The 20,999-nt window shown below is 36.6% G+C and overlaps 1 protein-coding gene across 1 annotated transcript in view; it reads left to right on the top strand.

Annotated features, from left to right (window-relative positions):
- The first annotated feature begins 10,364 nt into the window (after positions 1-10,364).
- LOC145668899 (dnaJ homolog subfamily C member 11) overlaps positions 10,365-20,999 on the top strand; it is a 44,124-nt gene continuing 33,489 nt past the window's right edge. The window contains exons 1-3 of the mRNA XM_081737169.1: positions 10,365-10,516; positions 18,618-18,747; positions 20,297-20,429. Coding sequence (XP_081593295.1) covers positions 10,445-10,516; positions 18,618-18,747; positions 20,297-20,429 — 335 coding nt within the window. The 5' untranslated portion in view covers positions 10,365-10,444. The remainder of the gene's footprint in view (positions 10,517-18,617; positions 18,748-20,296; positions 20,430-20,999) is intronic.

Below are 20,999 nucleotides of genomic sequence, written 5' to 3'. Positions count from 1 at the left end.
GATTTTCAATTTTCATCTCGTCGTCCTCATTCGTTCTTTGGAAGTTAGAAGTAGTATATGTTTCCAACTATTTTAAGACAATGTTACATATTTATATTAATAATGTTACGCACAACGTTAACTAACAAATTACAACTTGCAATCATAAAATTGTATTAAGAATAATTGTACTGTATTTTCAAAATACTTTTATTATTCAAGTATGATAAGAAGTTGAAACACAACTCCACTTTACAATTACTGCAAATTTTGATAGTAATTAGATATTTTCGGTGTTGTACATTGATACGAATCTAATTGTTATCTTGAGCTTTGGGCTTTGGTTTGTTTCTAATATAACATTTAAATGAAGGGGAAAAAGACATGTGATATTTAATTTTATTTCTCGCGTGAAGACGTATCATTGATCTTTAAAAAAACTTTATAAGAACTAAACGTAATACATTCAAAAACTAAACGTAATGAAATATGTTTTATAAATATCTAGTGTCAGTCTTGTGACACATTCAGCACCAGTATTAATTGCAGGGTAATCTTTTTTGTATAAACTGTACATATATATTTTTTTAAGTTGATTTGTGTGCTGGTAAATAATATGAAGAAGTGGGAAGAAAGTTGGTAGAAACGTGTTACATGATCTGCATTGTGGGCTCACAACGAAATTAATTTTTAGGCAAGATAATTTTAGATTTGCATCTGTTCTCTAGAATTCTGTGTGTATTTAAATATTATTGTTTTGATATAGTGTACATTCGTTAGATAACATACATTATTAACTAATAGTAACTGGTTGAGTCGTACGTGAACACAAAAGAATGGTGTGTGTTAAGTGGGACTTGTATCCATTTTCTTGGAAGAAAATTAAGCATTTCTGAAATATTTCGATTAAAATTCACGCTAGTTATGTATTGAGACTGATTTATTATTGTGATTCCTAAATACATGTACAGGCTGTCTGAAATATCCCTGTACCCCGTAGTTTGATTATCACAAAGAGAGTTACGTCAGTGTAATTTTTGGATCAAAAGATCCAATATGTTTCAATCAGAACTTCTCTTGTACGCCTTATATCTGGAGAACTACATACAGTGTAGCCAAACCCAAACTATCACTTAACTCAGTATGATGTACTTATTCCGTAGAAAATACGAAAACTCGATTTAGGGGCTGTTCAAAAATTTTGTGGTCCCTGAACCAAAAACTAATTATTGGCCAAGATTGAAATCTTTTGATTTTTTATGTATTATTCCTAAATTTCTTGTAGTTTTATTTATTTAGTACATATTATAACTAAGTACATGTACAAACTGAATTTGTATATGCTTCATGCGGTACACACATACAGATGTATGCGTCTCCATGTCCTCCGCGCTTCCACATAATTCTTCATCTGACCTGTACCGACGATGAAAGACACGTGATTTAAGTATTCTCCACAATTAGTTGTTTTGTAGTGTAAAGTCCACGCTTCGTCGGAGACATTCCAAGGGGGATAGAAATATCCAAACCAACAACCTGGAAGTTGTTCACAACTGAAATGTTCCATGCTATCTTGAACGCAAAGACACTACACAATGCTGTCTGTGACCATGAAAGTAGTTTGAAAATGTACAACTAAAATCACACTGATATAAGTGGAGATTTAAACTTACTGGTATGGAGATTTCTCAGACACCCTGTATGTCAGTAAAATGAAACACAATACACATGCTGTTTTATTATTATTATTATTATTCTGTTAAAAGTACTACATTACATTATGTAAAATAATAGTAATTTAAACTCTAACTTATTTTATTAAACAGAAGCATCACTAAACAAAACCCTTCATAGAATACTTGTGCACCTAGTAATAGAATGCATTCCATAGTTGATTGAAGAGGTAGGTTTTAAGTATCTTTGATAATCCTAATATCCATGCCAGCGCTATGCAATATTTATTTTCAAATATGTATATAGTTATTGGTGTATGTAGATGTGCATAATTACGTATTTTGTTTGTTATTATATAAATGGAAAAATAACATTAGTATCACCATATATCGCTTTTATTGGAAAGTCACGAAGATACAGAAGACAATTGTAGGCAGTATAAATTACTTTTTATGTAATTTATTATTTTAAATATGAAGCAGTTGAAATTCATGAAGTATCTCCATGTTGTGGCTTTTAAAGGAAACATTTTTGAATGGTGATTGTTTAATGGGTGTAATAAATGCTGTCTGGATTTTTAAAAAATCTTGTAATTTCTATAATAAATACAATAAGTATTGTGAGTTTAAATTTTGTATAACACAAAAGAGGAAGAATTCATAGCTACAAAAAAAAATTCGCGCAAGAAAGGAAATATTGCTTATATTTTGAATATCTGTAGAAAAATTTTACACCATCCGTTATCTTAATTTAATTTATTGGGTCATATAAAAAATCTCCACGGTTTCTTGGTACATTTTTGAAAAAAATTTCTTTATTGAAAATCAATTTTAATCAAATACATATTGACCATTATTATCTACGACGTTTGCCATTTTTCGGGTAGCTTCATAATTCCATCAGTGTAGAACTTCTGTGGTTTATCGTCGAAAAACTTGGCCAAATGATTTTCAGCGGCGCTTCGGTCTTCCAATTTTTTTTTAACCATCAAGAGACTTTTGCAGAGACCAAAACAAATGGTAGTCAGACGGTGCAAGATCCTGGCTATACGGTGGATGCATCGAAACTTCCCAGTCATCAAAGATGTGTATAGTCGCGCATTGTCATGATGGAACACAACTACCTTTCTGTTGGCCAATTCTCAAATGATCTTTCAAGGCTCGGAACAAGTTGACGGATCTTGGTTGGGAAGTTTTGATTTATCCACCGTATAGTCTGAACCTTGCACCGTCTGACTACCGTTTGTTTCAGTCTCTGCAAAACTCTCTTGATGGTAAAAAATTGCCCGACCGAAGCGCCGCTGAAAATCACTTGGCTACAATTTTTGACGATACACCACAGAAGTACTACAGCAATGGAAGTATGAAGCTATCCGAAAAGTGGCTAGAGGTCATAGATAATAATAATCAATATGTACTTGATTAAAATTGATTTTCAATAAAGAAATATTTTGTTCCAAAATGTACTAAAAAACCGCGGAGACTTTTATATGACCTAATATTTCTAATAGTACATTTAATAGCAATTTAAGTTACATCAGTGTAATAAAGAAAGTGCAAAAAAACCAGTACACACACGAAGCAAAATATACAATGATGCAATTAAACACATATAAAAGAATGTACTTTTTAGATGATTGAGTAATGCTGAAATTAGTAGTCGAAGTCATTAAATGTGCATTTCCTTATTGTTAGATTTGATGTTAAGTGCTTTCATAATGTCACGGAGTAATTTGATTTGTTAAAAACACTATTTGAAATGGAAATGAAAAACCTTTTGATTTGAAACTAGGCTCGCAAAGACTTTTGAATAAATGAAAATTCTAGTTTTATCCGTACAGCAAAAAGTAACAACTTAAGTAAACGTAAACGGAACAATAATTATTTAGTGACTAATTTTAGTTGGTCACCTAAAAAGTTTCAGTCATGAATAATGGAAGTCTAAAAATAATGAAAAATTGACGAAGTTTTGAATAACGTTGTGAGTTTTTAAAATATGTTGGCAATCGAAAGTAATTTCTTCAACGAACAATGGGAATCATGTGTGAGATTTTGGTCATGGAAGCTTCTAATGTAATCATTAAAAATAAAATAAAAATGCTCTGAAATCAACAATGAAAATCCCAGTCAACAATTTGCATAATTCATAAAAATTCGTTGAAGATTCATTTTAAAAGAATTGTGTGCCGCGATAGCACAACATAACATACGCGTTCTCTAACGTTACGATTTGCGAAATTTACTTTTTTTTTTTTCATAAGGCCTCATTTCCTTTAATCCCTTAGCGTACGTTTGCTTCTTCATTTATATAAATACATCGAAAAGTCTTATACAAGATAAGTTGGTTGTGCAACAGGTGGTGGTAAGAGAAATAGGCAATCTAATCTCTATAAATAGTGTACATATATTCTTATTTCGTCATTTGACAAAGTGCAAATATAAAGTATGCGCATTATCCGCGTATCTTTATAAATTTATGTGAGTATGTGAATATGTACATGTACATGTAAATGTTCATAATTTATTTTAAAAAAAGAAAGAAATATGACTACCAGATAATTGTTTGGACTTTGAACTGTATTTTTTTATTTACAGTTTGTGAACAATTAAAAATATTTAAGTTGGATGTTTTACATTACTTATTCTCCCTTTAATATATAATAAAACTTAAAATGTATAGTCTGAATATGGCTTGTTAGCCCACATGACTGTTGTATAGATCGATCTATTTATTTTATTCGGCCATCTTGAAAGCTTCCGTGCATTTGAAAGATGTATAGATGGATCTATTTATTTTATTCGGCCATTTTGAAAGCTTCCGTGCATTTGAAAGATGTATAGATGGATCTATTTACTTTATTCGGCCATCTTGAAAGCTTCCGCGCATTTGAAAGATGTATAGATCGATCTATTTATTTTATTCGGCAATCGTGAAAGCTTCCGCGCATTTGAAAGATGTAGCCTTACAGTTTGCTGACCCTGTACATCATTATTTTCTAATTACTATTAAATGTAATTTCCTGATTTTTGGAAAGGAATTGAACATATCACTATTTTATCTTGTACGCACTTTGTAACTTCAAATTAGGCAGAAGTGCACCTGAAGCAGCTCAAAATGTATTAAAAATAGGTTGTTTTCTCCATTTATCCATATAACGACGAAAGCATTTGAAAATTGTGCGCCAAAAACAAGAACAGTGCAAGAATAAGTTGCAAAAGTCAAATTTAACAACGAAAGACTCGAATTTACTCCTCGCAATGCCTTCGAGCCTAACTGATGATGAGTTCAAATCTATAGTAAGTTTCAAAGGAAACCTGAGTAGAAATAGCCAGTATTTCGACGCGAACGTGCCTCCGAATTATATATCAAAGCCCAACTTCCAGTCAAACAAGATTATGGTCACATTGTGGCAGTAAGCCTGACTTGAATCACTGTAGGCTTCAGCATCACACATCAGAGTCCTTGATAATTTATAGGTTTTCATTATATTATTAACATATCATAAACGAACATTAGAATAACATTCACGAACAAGTCAAGTTGAACAAATATCAAAATGAATGGCACGATTTCACAAAGTGGGAACCATTCAAACAACGGAAAATAACACTAACAATAAGTATACGTTACCGGTAAACGGTACGTTACATTTTTTGGCTTTAAATAGGGATATGTTCATTGGTAAAAAAATGTTTTCAGGATTAAAGCGTCGTGAAACCTACCTTCCAGCATTAGGTTGACTCCAGAACTACAGACTTCCAAATTATAAAGGAGGGATGCGATGGCTTAGTGGTAGAGCGTTCACCTTTAATGCGTGGGATCCCTGGTTTGATCTTAGCTCGCGCCAATAGACTTTGTGGTAGACAAACGCCGTGTGCGTGGCTTTTCTCGTGGTTCTTCCGTTTCTTCCCACTTTATCCATTCCACCATTACATTTATTTCTCATTATCACCGTCTGCTTTAGCGAACTTGCATAACCGTTGGACGTAAAACTGAAAGATTTCTGTTTCATTTTTTTTTTTTTTTTTTTTTTTTTTTTAACACCAAAGGCATAAATGATATCGTGTCACGTTAGAGAAGTATGTTTAAGGAGGAAATATGTTCACATAATGGTTCTTATTCTGACAAAAGATGTCAAGTAGTGTGTAAATTATTTTGTTATGGGTCGAAAGCAAGGAAGTCTTTAGCAATCATTCACATTTATCATGAAACAACATTTTGGACAGTTAAAGAAATAAAGGTGTAAACGATGGAATTTGAACACGGATCGTCTAGTTGCCAGTCACACAAGCTACCTCTACTCTACGTCAAACAGTGATACTATTTTTCTGTTAAGACATTTATCTTGCCGCGGCGATACCACATCGTCAGATCTTTACTGTGACCTACAGCCGAAGGTCCCAGGGGTTAAAGGTCATATTATGTTTTCATCTTCTCTTTAAGTCTAGCATTATCCCGCGAGAATTTTAGACCTCTCGATAAATATATAATTTATTTATTTATTTTTGACACTATATAAACAAAAACTTTAATAACACAAATTGAGAGCCTTTCGAGTAACTATAGATTATGATTCTTAGAGAAACGTAAAGAGAGAGAAAAAAAATGGAATAGTCATATAGAGACACATGCGATGTTACGAATTACGTTTCGTACCGGTTCACTGTTTATTTTTAATGTATTTTATTTATTTATTTATTTATTGTTTTGTTGAACTCTAGAATTAAAGAATATAGAAATCCTATTAAAAGTGTCCATCTCTTAGTAGTGCTCCCTTGTGGTCAATTGGGTAATGCGCATGAACACAGTTCCTTCCCGGTGGGACACACTTGCCTGAAAAAAGATGTTAAACTTCAATTAATCAATCTCTTTTTGACGTAGCTGTCTTATCAGTAGAACAAAATCAGAAAATTATATTCACGAAGAAATTAAATGTCGACTAAAAGCAGGGAATTCGTGTTACTATTCAGTTCAAAATCTCTTGTCGTCGCGAATTCTGTCGAAGAATTTGAAGCTTAAAATATAAAAAAACGATAATCATGCCTGTTGTTCTGTATGGTTTCGAAACATGGTCGCTTACTCTGAGAGAATATAGACTGAAACTATTTGAGAACAAGATCCTGAGACGAATATTCGGTCCAAAGAGGAACGGGAATGGAAAATGGCGGAAACTTCATGATGAGGAACTACGGTTTACCAAACATTGTTAAAGTCATCAAGTCTAGGAGGTTTAGGTGGGCGGGTCGTGTAGCCAGAATGGAAGAAAGTAGAAACGCTTTCAAAGTGTTAGCGGTAAGACCAATCGGAAAACGACCATTAGGAAGACCTAGGCGCAGATGGGAGGACAATATTAAGACGGATCTCGCAGAGATTGGAATACAAACTAGAAATTGGATCCAGTTGGCTAAGGGTAGAAGTCAGTGGAGAGTTTTTGTGAACGCGGGATTGAAATACTCTCACTGCTACTTTTTTAAAATTGCTCTGGGTAATGGTAATGAAAGTATTCTTGCACAACAGTGGCACATTCAAACCAGACTAAGTACTCGATTAATGGTCATAACCCGCATGCGTAGTGCCCGAGAAACTAACATTATTTAGGCAATTTTATGGAATTGTTTTCGAATAAAATGTATCAAATTTCTACCATATTACACACCAGTCAACACAATTTGACTCTTCCTAAACCTTTTCAAAACTTCCGGAAATATCCTGTTTGATGATGATTATGTAAGAAGATAATAAATAGAAGGAATGTTACGATGGTTCCAACATGAACCGAAATTACGTTAATCAATTATTTTTCTGAATACAAGGTGAGTACTTTCTATTTATTTATGAAGTATGCATCCTATGAAGTCCATTAGTAAATATTAAACCAACGTGCGAGCGTTATTATCACAGTATTAGCTTGGTCTAAAGACAAAATTAGTCCTGTAAGGATACTTGAAATTCAAATATTTCACAAATATCTGTGCCCACCCACACAATTCCATGTGCCTGGCGATTTGTCCATATTTTAATTTCTGTTGTAGCTACAACTTTAAGCAATACCATTAATCTGGACTTGATGCATCCTGCTCATGGACATTAAGCGATTAACCCAGTGGCATTAATACATTGGTGCGCCTTTGGTGTACGAGGTCCCAGGTTCGATTCCATGGTGGGAGATCCTTTGGAATTTTAACTGTCTTCGATATTTCTGTGTTCGTGTCCTTGTCGTTCTAGGTCAGTGGAAAAACGAGTAAAACAAGTAAAATTAAGAAAAAACCTAATAATAAATAGTTAAAAAAAATTGGAGGCATGCCTGCTAGCCAACCGACCAACTGGAGTTTGCGTTCCGTACACTGCTTTTTCCAATTTTTCTTTTCCTGTACGGTTGAATTAGGACTAAAAATTAATCGAATACTTAAAAGCCCTAACTCTATGAAATAATCGGAATATCTCAGGAATACCATATAAAATATCAAAAGTGCCAAACCGAATGAATCACCACCCTACCCCCTCAGCGCGAGGACATATTCCGGAACGTCTGGGAATTATACTAGATTTGGTTAGGTGGATGGTTAACCAGCATTCAACGTCGAGGTTTAGGTGGACTAACGTAAGGAGACTGGTGGGATTTGGTTGGGCGAAAGAAGTCCCAACATTCTCAGTCATTGGGGTTTGGTTGGCCCAACTTTAGGAGATGGTTGGGGATTGGTTTTGTAAACGTAGGCACGACCTTCGTTTGGTTCCGAAATGGTTGCCAAAGCGGCAAAGTCTGATGGGCCACCGGATGTCGGATCACCACCCTTTTCATGTGCCAATCGATTTTGCTACTAGGGTATACTATCTCTTTCTTTTATATATGTAAAATTGACAATTTAAATGGTCATTGACGACGAAGTAAATGGACTTTGGAAAGTCTTTGGAAAGTCCACTCAAAACGACCACTCGTGTTTCTGTGAAAATGACGTAAGTGGTACCCAAGCGTCTTTAACAAGTCTAAGAAACTATCTGGCTATAAAGCAAATAGAGAGAATTTTATTATTTTTACAATTCGATGACATAATATTGCAAAACTGAACATAATTACAATAATTTGCTTCTAAGCGACGGCGGAAATCTGTTTTCAACATTGAGGGGGGGAGGTAAGACCGTTCCCATATATTTTTAAAGCAATATTGAAAATATTTATGAAGTTGAAAAACAATGCTGTGGAGGATAAGGGAAGCAGAGTTGTCTTCAACATTAGGAGGCAGGCAGCTTTGAGGCTTATTTCGGAGGGACATCAATTTCATCTCACTTTCCTTTGTGGCAATCAGACACAAATTATCACATTTCTCCCCCAAAACCAGATTTCAAACCGGATTGTTGAGGGGACAGTAACCCTAGTTCCAAGATTGGAGGGGACATGTCCCTCTCATCTCCCCGGGATTTGCGCCAGTGCTTCTAAGTCGAAGCAAAGTCATTCTCGTCGTAAATATAATAATATCCATGAGTATAACTGAATTGAGTGTTTGAAAGAATACACTGTTCTCCTTATACTAGCCATTAAACCTCCTCACTCTATGCAACATTTACATTAGTTATTCCAGACACAAACTGTAAATATGTCGAATTAAATTTATTAAGAACGATTTGTTAACAAATTAGCTTTGCATTAATGTGCTAATTTATGTTGGCTTCTACTTTAATTCATGAAATTCATATTTTCATGAAATATAATTCGAATCATAAAAATCGCTAGTATATAATTATGAGATAAGTTTACACTATACATAATGTGTAGAGAACAAACACACTATTTCTTTCACACCACACTGATGTTTTCAGTTTGAAATATATGTATATTTTATACCGCAAATTCTCATCAAGTCAACCTAATTCACAAACGAAATTTGTTAGCTTTCTTTTTGAATCTGTAGAGTTTACTCGTAAACTTCGTAAACATTGGCTTCCATATTTCAAAATATGTACCGGTATCCTTTCTCACGAACTTTATTTCATCCTTAACATATTTTATAATTGTAAATAAATTTACAGCTATTGTTGTTGTATGCACTAGACTGCAAGATACATCCTTCGCTTCTCGCGTTTGAATAGAAACAAGAATGTGGCGATCACCATGATAACGGGAAGGAAATTAGGATATAATTATTAGGCTTACTAGAATGTCTTAGGAACTGGTATTTCATTTGATTTTCAGTTTAGCGTCCCTTTCAGCAGAGAGGCTATATGAAATGTGGACCTGCAGCTTAACATGAGATCCGAACCACATTAGCTCGCGCCAGGAATCGAAGCCGGCTCTTTCACGCAAAAGTCGCCACGCCAACCGCTTAGCCATAAGGGAGCTCTAGGAACTGGTATACAGATATGTCAGTGTCGGCCTTGAATTGAGGCAAGGACTAAAAATTTTTCATTATTATTAATGAGTAATTATTATTCATTTATTTAGATTTTTGATAAAACACGATCATCTTGATGTATGTGCAAAGCCATAGAACTTGTAGTTTATTTATTTATTTCCTAATCACCCTAGTGTCAGGGCTTCTTGTATATATAGTATGCCCCTTTCAATGTTGAATAGATCTTAAATCGAATGGTAGAAACTTCCTTAATCATGCTTGGTATTCTATGTAGTACTAACGAGATGCAAATGACCAAATTCCCCGTTTCTTTTCATTAAAATTATCAGAACCTACAATGTTTACTCAAAAGTACTCTTAACGCATACCAAGATTCATTTGTCTGTGCTCTGCCATCTATAGTAACCGGTGAAAAGTGAAAACAATTGAAATCCAGCAGCAGCATGGAGGACGAAGCAGAAGATAGTGCTGTTATCGAAGAGGATTATTATGCTTTTCTAAATGTACCGCGAAGTGTAAGTTATTCGGTTTAAAACGATAGGATTATGTCAAAAACTTACTTGAACCTCGTTGAATATTGAAATAAATATATATATGTATACTTAAATAAGTGAAATTACATGTAGTTGATGTAAGGATATAAAATAATGTTGCAATTTATTAAAGGCGTTAATTTTGTTCAGACTAAAACGCTTCGGTGTAGTGTATGTTTCCGTAGTATATATTACCTCAAATAGGTCTGTAAAAGTACTTTCTATTTTGTTAAGGGGAGCGTTGTTAAAACAAATTTTATGCATTTATCAATAAATTGGTTTCACTAAATATTTAGGCAAGTTGATGTCAGTTCTTATTAGAATCCAGAATAAATTACATTTAAAATATTCAGTTCTTAAGTAAATGTAGGGATATAGTATACATGAAGCTGCATCAGTTCCCGAAGGAGCAGGACGCTCATACTTTTAGGGATTATTCATTGAGTATGTACGAACTTATAAAGGGGGTAACAAGCGAATTTTATTTGCTTATCGACTGATACGAAAATGAAAAAGAACGTATCTGTACTGCATGTATAGTGCCCTTGTACTTTATCTATGACTATGTGTGTGTGGGGGGGGGTTAACGAATATCGCATGTCTTGTGCACATGGATACTTCTTACTATTGCATTACGTAGAAAATTTATGGTATTTCATGTCGAAGTGGTAATACAACACAGAAGAAACGCAGATCAGGGGGTTCTCATGTATAGTATTACCAATATAGTATGGGATATTGTTGGAGGATTCGTAGTAACTCGTTTACGAAATGTTACCCAACGTAAATAGTGCCTTTGGTATGTTGCTACATTCCCCTTACTCTGAAAGTGGTACTGGCTAAGAGTAGTGTAATATGAAAATACAAGTTACTTCAAAGGGAAGATGAGATTCCCAGCAATTTATACTGGTTGTTGAAATATAAATTTGGGGTTAACTTTACAATGCCCACTCCAGCTGGTATAATCACTCAGAAACGAGAAATTACACTCTATTATAAGTTTCATGAAAATGGATCAAAACTTCCCTAACCTATGCTAACCCGTTCCTACTTATCCATATCTTATTCTACTCTACCCTGCTCTATTATAGCCTTTTAAAGCGGCCCTATTTATCAATGCGCAGCTGTAGCTGTTTTGTAAAGTTTACCCACAGTAATGAAGTTTACAGTAGTTTAATAACTTGCAATATAATGTTTAAAAAAAAATGGTCAGGGAATAGTTACATTAATGTGGACAGATTTAGAAGGCTCAGTGTAACTACAGCGTGTGCCTTAAATCTGCAGTCCATAAAACACGAATTAATCTAAAAACACAAAGCAATTTGTGCTAGGTGGCCACTAAAGAGCACGTATGCTATCTAACCGAGTCAGGGCAGGAGCGCAGCAGAGGGGCTCGAGTAGTAATGAGGGTGTTCCTTCATAGGAAACAGGAGGAGTACACATAAACGATGATAGTGGAAAAACACTTTATACGTCATAAAACACACGCCTTGTGTGTGGTATAGCTTTGCGTCACTTCTATGATCATTTTTTTATGTGCCTCCAAGTAGCATTTCACCTCATCATGTCCTTTTTATGGAATACTACGTGGTAAAGGCACATTTTCCATTTCGTATTTCTGTGTTATTCCTGTAAGAGTTAGGATCCCGATATATTTTGATTACTTGTACAATTTTATTTCGAAAATCGAGTAACACTTGTTCCGTGGATTTTACAAATTTATACCCCATAAAGTGGGATAGCACGCAAAATTTTGCACCATTTCACCACATTTGGCACAGATATAACCCTTTTCTTATTAGTTTCTGCTCTACATTTCAATATTTCTCTCTATTACTGCAGCCTACACATCCTAGGTTAGTTAATAAGACAGTGGGTGTAAAGTACTACCATATTATTCTCTTTTGCCTATTTACTTAATATCTTATAGATACACAGACTCATATAGCTCAGAATTTAACTTCGTTTTTCTCCATAATTGATCACCTTACAGACATATGCACCGACGACTTCGCATGCAACTGAAGAAGTAGAGGAAAATTATGAGAAAATAGAAGAAATTATAGATAGGGAGAAGAGGGGTGCATGCGTAAGTCTAATGGGAGATTTCAATGCAGTTGTGGAAGAGAAACAAGAAGGTAGTATCGTAGGAAAATATGGTCTAGGCGAAAGAAATGAAAGGGGAGAGGGACTGGTGAATTTCTGTAAACAGAATTCACTAGTAATTGGGAACACTTGGTTCAATGAGCACAAGAGACGAAGATATACGTGGAAATCACCAATAGACAGCGGAAGATATCAGATAGACTATGTTATGATTCAGGACAGGTATCGGAATAGCTTAAAGAACGCGAAGACCCTTTCCCAGGGCTGATATTTTCTCTGATCATAATCTTATGCTGGTTGATGTAGATATTAAACTGAAAAATATAGGCAGAAGAAAAGTAGGCAACAAAGTGTTGAATACTGAAAAATTGAAAAAAAGGAAATAAGAAATCTTTTCGTTGAAAAAGTCGAAGAAAAATGTTCAAACAAGGAAAGGATAGGCGCAGGTAGTAACGCACGGGGGGAACATATTAAACGTTGGTTACAGCAGGCTGCAGAAGAAGCAGTAGGTAACAGCGAACACAAAACGGCTAAGAAACCATGGGTTACAGAGCAGATGTTGCAGAAAATGAGGGAGAGGAAGACGTGGAAACGGGTTGATACAAAAAGAGGGCAGAAAGTTAAATAATGAATTACGAAGAGAAACAGACAGAGCGAGGGGAGAGTTAAAAAAAAAAAAAAAGCAAGAACATAGAATTAGAAAGAGTTGGGAAATATGAGGAAATGTACAAGGAGGTGAAATTATGGAATTTCGGAGGAAACAAGGGGGTATTTCGATGGCAGTACAAAATAAGAATGGAAAGGTGGTCAGCGAGAGAAATGAGGTCATAGGAAGAGTAGGTAGACCTAGTAGCCTAAATGATGAAGTAGGCGAGGATGATAAAAGGATTTAGTATTCTTCGGGATGTGTTTGAAAAGGCTATATCCGAGATTAGGAATGAAAAGGCAACCGGGATAGATAATATACCAATCCAATTCATTAAAAATATGGGAGACATGGGAAAGAAAGAATTGTTCCGACTATGCAATGAAATACAGATGGTGATCAGAAAAATTGAAACACCTGAACGAAATTGCAACTTACCAGATTAATATGGTGTCGGGCCACCTTTCGCCTTCAGAACAGCCTTGATGCGACGTGGGATGGAGGCATAGAGGTCGTGAATGGTAGCAAGTGGAATTTTACACCATTCCTCGTGCAGGGCATCGGACAGTTCTGTGAGAGAGGATTGAGGTGGAAATCGTCGCCGGAGTCATGTTTCCAAGACGTACCACAGATGTTCAATTATGTTGAGATCTGGGGATTGGGCGGGCCAGGGGAGGTGTTGAACTTCATCCCGATGTTCCTCAAACCACGCTGCAACAACGCCAGCTGTGTGAATGGGTGCATTATCATCCTGGAAGATGGCGTCATTGTCCAGGAACAACACCCGGACCATAGAATGCAAGTGGTCTCCTAAAATTGCGACATAATCGTTGGCAGTGATTCGTCCGCTAAGTGTGACCACAGGACCCAATGAAAACCATGATATGGCGGCCCACAGCATCACCGAGCCGCCGCCATGTTTCACAGTTGGGCGGAGACACTGCAGATCATAAGCTTCTTTGGGCGTTCTCCACACATAAACACGGCCCGTGGTTGGGAATAGGGTGAAGGATGACTCATCCGGCCATATCACACGTTTCCAGTCCTCAACGGTCCAAGTTGCATGGTCGCGGCATCATTTGCGGCGTGCGAAAGCGTTATGGTCCCTGATGAGCGGTTTGGCCCGTGCAACACGACCCATAAGTTCATGTCATGTAATTCGCGGCGGACTGTGATTGTCGAAACAGGGTGGGGGGGTGCTGATTGAGTTCCTCCGTCACTTGCTCAGCAGTGGCACGATGGTTCTGCGTGACAATGCGCTTTAATACCCGGCGTGACCTGTCACTCCTGATTTTCTTCCGCCCACTGTTCCGCTTCCCCGATGTGGTTTTCCCGTGTGTTGTGTAGGCCGTCATCACCTTCGACACTGTCCCACGCGACACACCTAACACAGTAGCCACTGCCGTCACACTCACTCCACATAACCGCGCACCAACAATTTGCCCTCTTTGAAAATCTGAGAGGTCTCCCATTTTACACTACCTCCGTCTGCTGCAGCCACTGGACACTGCTGTTCCACTGCGCTTGACGTAGTATGGAGACCGACCTAACACACCACCACCAGCGGTCCGGCGCTGCGGGCGCCACGACACCACTGCCAACCCATACATCTGACATGTTGCCAACTACAGGTGTTTCCATTTTTCTGATCACCATCTGTATATGAAACAGGTGAGTGGCCAAAATACTTTCTGAAGACCATCATGTTACCGATGGCTAAGAAATCGAACCCAAAGAGATGTGAGAATTATAGAACTATTAGTCTCATATCTCATGCAGCTAAAATTCTGCTCCGAATACTGAACGGAGGGTTATATGGAAGAACAAATGAAGTTGAGGAGCAGTTCGGGTTCAGAAGAGGCAAGGGCACAAGAGATGCAATTGGATTATTAAGGGCAATCGGTGAAACATTTATAGAAAAAGGGAAAGAGGCGTATGTTGTATTTATTGATCTAAACAAGGCTTTTGACCGCGTGTATTGGGATTTGTTGTTGGGAGTCCTAACAAAGATAGGGTTGAAATGGAAAGATAGAAGACTCATAAGAAACTTATACATGAACCAACAAGTAAGTATTAGGATAGGGGAAGAACTGACAGAAGAGAGTGCAAAGGGGAGTTTGACAAGGATGCTGCCTCTCGCCAACACTATTTAATGTCTGTCTACGCGTAGAAGAGATAGTGAAGAAGAACCTATATGGTGATGACGACATTTCGGTAGGAGGTAGAATAATTAGATGCATAAGATTTGCAGACGATATGGCGCTTGTTGCAGAATGTGAAAAGAAATTCAATAAAATGTTAGAAAAAATGAGGAAGGGCTTTGAAGAATATGGGATGAAAATAAATGTTAGAAAGACAAAAGCCATGGTGATTGCAACGAAGGGGTCTGTGTCAAATATAAAAGTGGGAGGGGAGAAAATAAAACAAGTGAATAGTTTTCGATATCTGGGTAGTATTGTTAGTAATGACATGAAGTGCGAACGTGAAATAAAAGCAAGGATAGGAATGGCGAAAGAAGCCTTTAGGAGGAAGAAAAGTCTGTTTTGTGGGATTTGAGAAGAAGACTCATAAAATGCTTGTGTTGAGTGTTGTACTGTATGGGGCGGAAACGTGGACATTACGTAAAAGTGATGAAAATCGACTGGAAGCCTTCGAAATGTGGGTGTGGAGAAGAATGGAAAGAATTAGTTAGATCGAGCGGAAAACGAATGAGAGAGTGTTAGAAATGGTGGGGAAGAAAAGAACACTTTTAGATATTATAAAGAAGAGGAAGTGAAACTGGTTGGGATATTGCCTGAGAAAAAAATGTATCATGAGGGACGTCCTAGAAGGTATGGTGGCGGGAAAGAGAGGGAGGGGGCTAAGGAGACTACAATTAATGGATGATATAAAAACAAAGATCATACGTGAGGACGAACAGGTTAGCGGAGGGCCGTGGAGCATGGAAGCTTCTCAGCTGCGGCAAGTGACCTGCCAATAAGGGCAGAATACCTATGATGATGACACTGATGCCAACAAAAAGCTGGTAATCATATTACAGTACCATTCCCATTAACTGTAACGGTATTTCCACCCTCGTTTTGAAAGAAGTAAGGCCCTATCACTCCCCAACCCCAAATTAACACCACACAGTAGCTTGCTGTGGATGCAATGGTATCTCTTTGATTTCTTGAGGATTTTTTGCCGCCTAAACGTGACAATTTTCTTTGTTGATACTTTTTTTTTTTAAAAAAAAAAGAAAAATAGAAATCGTCACTAACCATTATGTTTCTTGCAAAATCTTCATCCACTTGTGGCATCCCCAAAACCGATTCGGCAAAGTTTCTCCTTTGAAAATAATTGTTTGGTTTTAATTCCTGAGTTAGCCGAAGTTTTTATGCATACGTTTGTAGATGTTTCGTGAGACTACGATGTAGGGAACGTTTTGAATGGCTCATCTGTTGTGAATGACGCCGAACAAATTTTTTGGGACTTATAACAACACTGTTACGCACAATCAGACAGGCTAGATCGAGCAAGTGGTGATTTAATGTCTGTTATCGAACCTGTGTCCTCAAATTTCATCATCAGTCTGCGAACTGTTGTTTCGTTCGGTGTATTTTCACATGAAAGATTGCATGAAGCTTGCTAACAGTCTGTGTATAACACTCAACCATTCTTGTAGTGTGTTTTCACTATCAAAACTCATTGGCCTTTTGTGTAGCGCTGCACGAAGCTTTCTAACAGTTTGTGCATAATTCTTACCATTTTTGTGGTAAGTTTTCACAATCACTGATCCTTTGTGTAGCACTGCACGAAGCTTTCTAACAGTCTGTCCATAATTCTCACCATTTTCGTGGTAAGTTTTCACAATCAGAACTCGCTGGTCATTTGTGCAGCACTCTATGTTGGCTAATCTGCAGCAAAGTTGTGAAATGAACTGACAGTGATAAAATTCCACTGTTGCCAACTGTCAACCAACTGATTTTTTTTTTTTTTTTTTAATAATCATTATTCATGTATCCAGGCCCGTATTTATATATTGTGCGCCCCTGTGCTCAACAAGGAAACAAGCCATGATTTTGCAAACATACTAGCTCTTGCTTAAAACCAGTTTAGGCATTACAAGTTACAAAAGTTAGAACGTAATTTTAATTAGCCTAGTTCTCTCAGTCATGAGTATGATGTGGTGTTCTGCCCGAAGGTAGGTGTTTGGCCCGAAGGTCCCTGGGCAGGGGAGGCTGGTAGTTTGAAAGTGGAAGGGGAGCGACACCCGAGTCCACACACAGAGAGAGAAAGGGGGAAAGTAGCCTACTAGAGATCTAATGGGGGCATGATTTTGAAGCTGGGATTGGCTGAGATCCATTGATGGACATCACTGTGAGACACCAATAATTATTGGCGATAACTGATAAGAAAAATATTTTTTACATTGTTCGTCAGTAATGATTACAGTAAGCTGTCTGTCTGTCTGTAGCGCTTTTCAACTTGAGAACCATAATAGATAGAAACATGAAATTTTAATATATTTTAAAGCTCTCAGAGAAATGATCTAAATAACCTGATGACCTGTTCCAGGTCCCTAAGTCACACCTGAGCTGAGATATGGAGTGCAGAGTCCCCATAAGAATAACATGGGAGCATTTTAAAGATAATCGAGAACGACTACTATTAGAGTTGAATTCATAGTTTTTGGGGTTACTGAAATGAATAGTGACAGCTTTAATCCAATTCATCTTCAAAGTCATACTCCACTCCCCAGGAAGGGGGGCGAGATTTTAAAAGTAATCGAAAACGACAGATATTAGTGTTGAATTCATAGTTTTCGATGTCACTGAGTTTAACGGTATCAATTTTCATGATGGTCAAGTTCATCCTAACCCCTTGGGATGGAGGTGAAAAAAGAGAACTTTTTAAAAATAATCAGATAAGCTAGCTAATTAGTAGCTACTGTAATTAGAGTGGATTAAACATATTAACATATTCTTTCGCGCTTGCGCGGGGCTCTGCGGGTTGCTAGTTTTAAGTTACTTTATTGTGAATCTTTAAAAAGTTTCCAAAATTTTGCTGCTCCCTAAATTCTGCCGCCCTGCTCGAGCACAGAATAGCACTTACCTACATACGGGCCTGCATGTATCCCAAAATTAGTTTAATTTATTGTGTTAAGTAATACTTATGGGTTCTCGCTGAGGAATTGGAACTGCCTTTTTTTCTTCTGAATTTGATAGTCTGGAATTTTCATATTTACAAATTTGACAAATTTGTTATTAATATAATAGTTTGTGGTTTTTGTTTGTTGATTTCGTAAAATTTTGAATTTATATTTTACCATTGAATATTTCTTTCCTTCAGGCAACTAATGAAGAAATCAACAATGCATATCGACGGCTTAGCCGGCTGTACCATCCTGATAAACATGTGGACCCAGACCAGAAGAAAGAGGCAGAAATTCTCTTTAACAAAACCAAGAAAGCGTATGAAGGTTAGGTTTTTTGTCTTTCATTTTTAAGGTATTTTCTTAATATATTTTTATGGACATTTTGTATAATACGAGGTGGCGCAGAGAAACTGGAAAATTTAAATTTCGTAAAATACACGAGTAAACACATGGAAAGAGACAATTAATTATGGAAATGAATGTAATAAGTATGCTAACCTTTATGTGTTTCTGTAGTGATGTTTCAATACTCAGGTTAGTACAGTGTTAAATTTTGAAAATGTGTTCTTACGTTTAATTAGTTGGTACAGAGTATGCCATTACCTTACTTCTTGAAGACTGCAATGAAAAAATATGTTCCATCTGATAGATTGCTATGAACTGGAATGCTCGGTATATTATCTCGAGGGAAGCCAGTGGTTTCATGTTCAATGTTTTGTTTCAGTGCAGCGTTGGTTGCAGAACTTATAGTGTTTTTGATATATATATATATATATATATATATATATAGAGAGAGAGATTTATTTATTTATTTTCCCTACACACACACATGACTAAGATCTGATTTCGGATACCATGGAATATCACTGTTATGTGAAGTGACCCACCTTCCAAACATTTTGCTAATGGTTTTCTTTGTTGAGAAGTAGGTCACGTAGCTCTGTTCTGCTGAAATCACATGTTTTGAACGTCAAGATTGCGTTGTGCAACTTTACAAAGAATATTCAAGCAAGGCAACATGTTAAGCCGATGTCACGTAAGTTAAAATATATTTCTCACTTTCAAGAAAATAAGAGCTGATGACACCATTTGCATGACTGCGCACCAGAATCTTGGTTCGATATAATGGACGCTTGTGAAGCTGTTGAGGGTGTTCCTTTGCCCAGTAATGAAAAAATCTACTGACAACCACCATTTGCTAAGGAAATTGACACCCTCGTTAACCTTAGTCAGCAATATTCTAATAAAATGCTTTAAGAGCAAACGCATGTTCCGCATCACTCTAATTGTCCATCATTACTAAATCGCAAAGCTTTCCCAGTAATGTCGCATCAATCCTGAAGAAATGCCGACATTGCAGTGCTGCTAATCGTAGATTCAAAATTTCCCGTTTCTGTCTGCCACCCTGAATATAGTATTTTTTTTTTCTTCAACTTATGTGATTTAAAGAAATATGACATTGGAATGTTTTAGAACTTGAATGAATGTAGTTATGAGTGAAATAATGAAGTACAGTAAACACTCTTATCCGTGATCTTCGTTTCCTCTCTTTTTTTCTTTCTGCTTCTTGCTTCAGTTTTTGACAAAATGCTGTGAAGAAAACTTCAGTCAAGCAAAAATAGTTAACGATTTTTTGTGTGGTGTGTGTGTGCGAAAAAATAAACCAAGAAACTTGTAAGTATAGAAAGCTATACTTAGTCTTTGTATGTGTACTGTAAATAAAAATGTGTTGTTCAGATACATTTTCGTGTTTGTGTCCTTTTTCGGGCATTTTCGAATTATCTGTGGTTGCCGCGCCACCCATTTTCGTGGATAATCGGGAGTTTAAATGTAATTAGTAGTTAAATTGTTTATTAAAATTATTTTATTTCAGTACTTAGTGATCCACACCATCGAGCGATCTATGACAGCCTCGGAACACGGGGACTTGAGACTGAGGGTTGGGAGATAGTACAGAGGACCAAGACACCCCAGGAAATTCGAGAGGAGTATGAGCGCTTGGCGAGGTAGGTTGATATGAGTTTACATATGTTAAATGAGAATGAAGTTTGTATTGTTGATATTTTCGTTCATGGTTTATTTTCAGAATGCCTCAGCTATACAGCGAGGTACTCCAGTGTAACAGAATTCTTACAAGGGACGTATGAGAAATGTTACAGCTAGATATTTATGAAAATTGGTATCCTGACTAATCGTTGTGATATTCACTCGGTGCGAAAATGCTTTGTTTACCCGTTACGTATAAAACATATACCAAACAGTGATCGGGTGAGGCTGTGCGAGTTATACCCCAAAAATGCCGGAAAAACGCATAAAATGAAAAAGATATGCAGGTAACCTAATACCTACCGGAGGGGGGACACGCAACCAAGAATACAACAGTAGTGTCTTACAAGCAGTATTGCCATCCCAACACAAACATGTCTTTTCAAATAAAACATTACCATTTTATGGCATTAAAACAATTGGCATAAAACGTGAAAGAAAAGCAAAATGTGGTGCCAAATATGGGAGGTATGAGGCTCTGTAGTTAAGAAATTATGGGGTCCGTACAATGAAACGAACAAGTGTATAAC

The sequence above is a fragment of the Thermobia domestica genome, chromosome 13 (genome assembly GCF_964235325.1).
Source record: "Thermobia domestica chromosome 13, izTheDome1.hap1.1, whole genome shotgun sequence".
NCBI lineage: Eukaryota > Metazoa > Arthropoda > Insecta > Zygentoma > Lepismatidae > Thermobia > Thermobia domestica.
The sequence above is the reverse complement of the archived record's forward strand: the minus strand, read 5'-3'. Positions and strand labels throughout refer to the sequence as shown.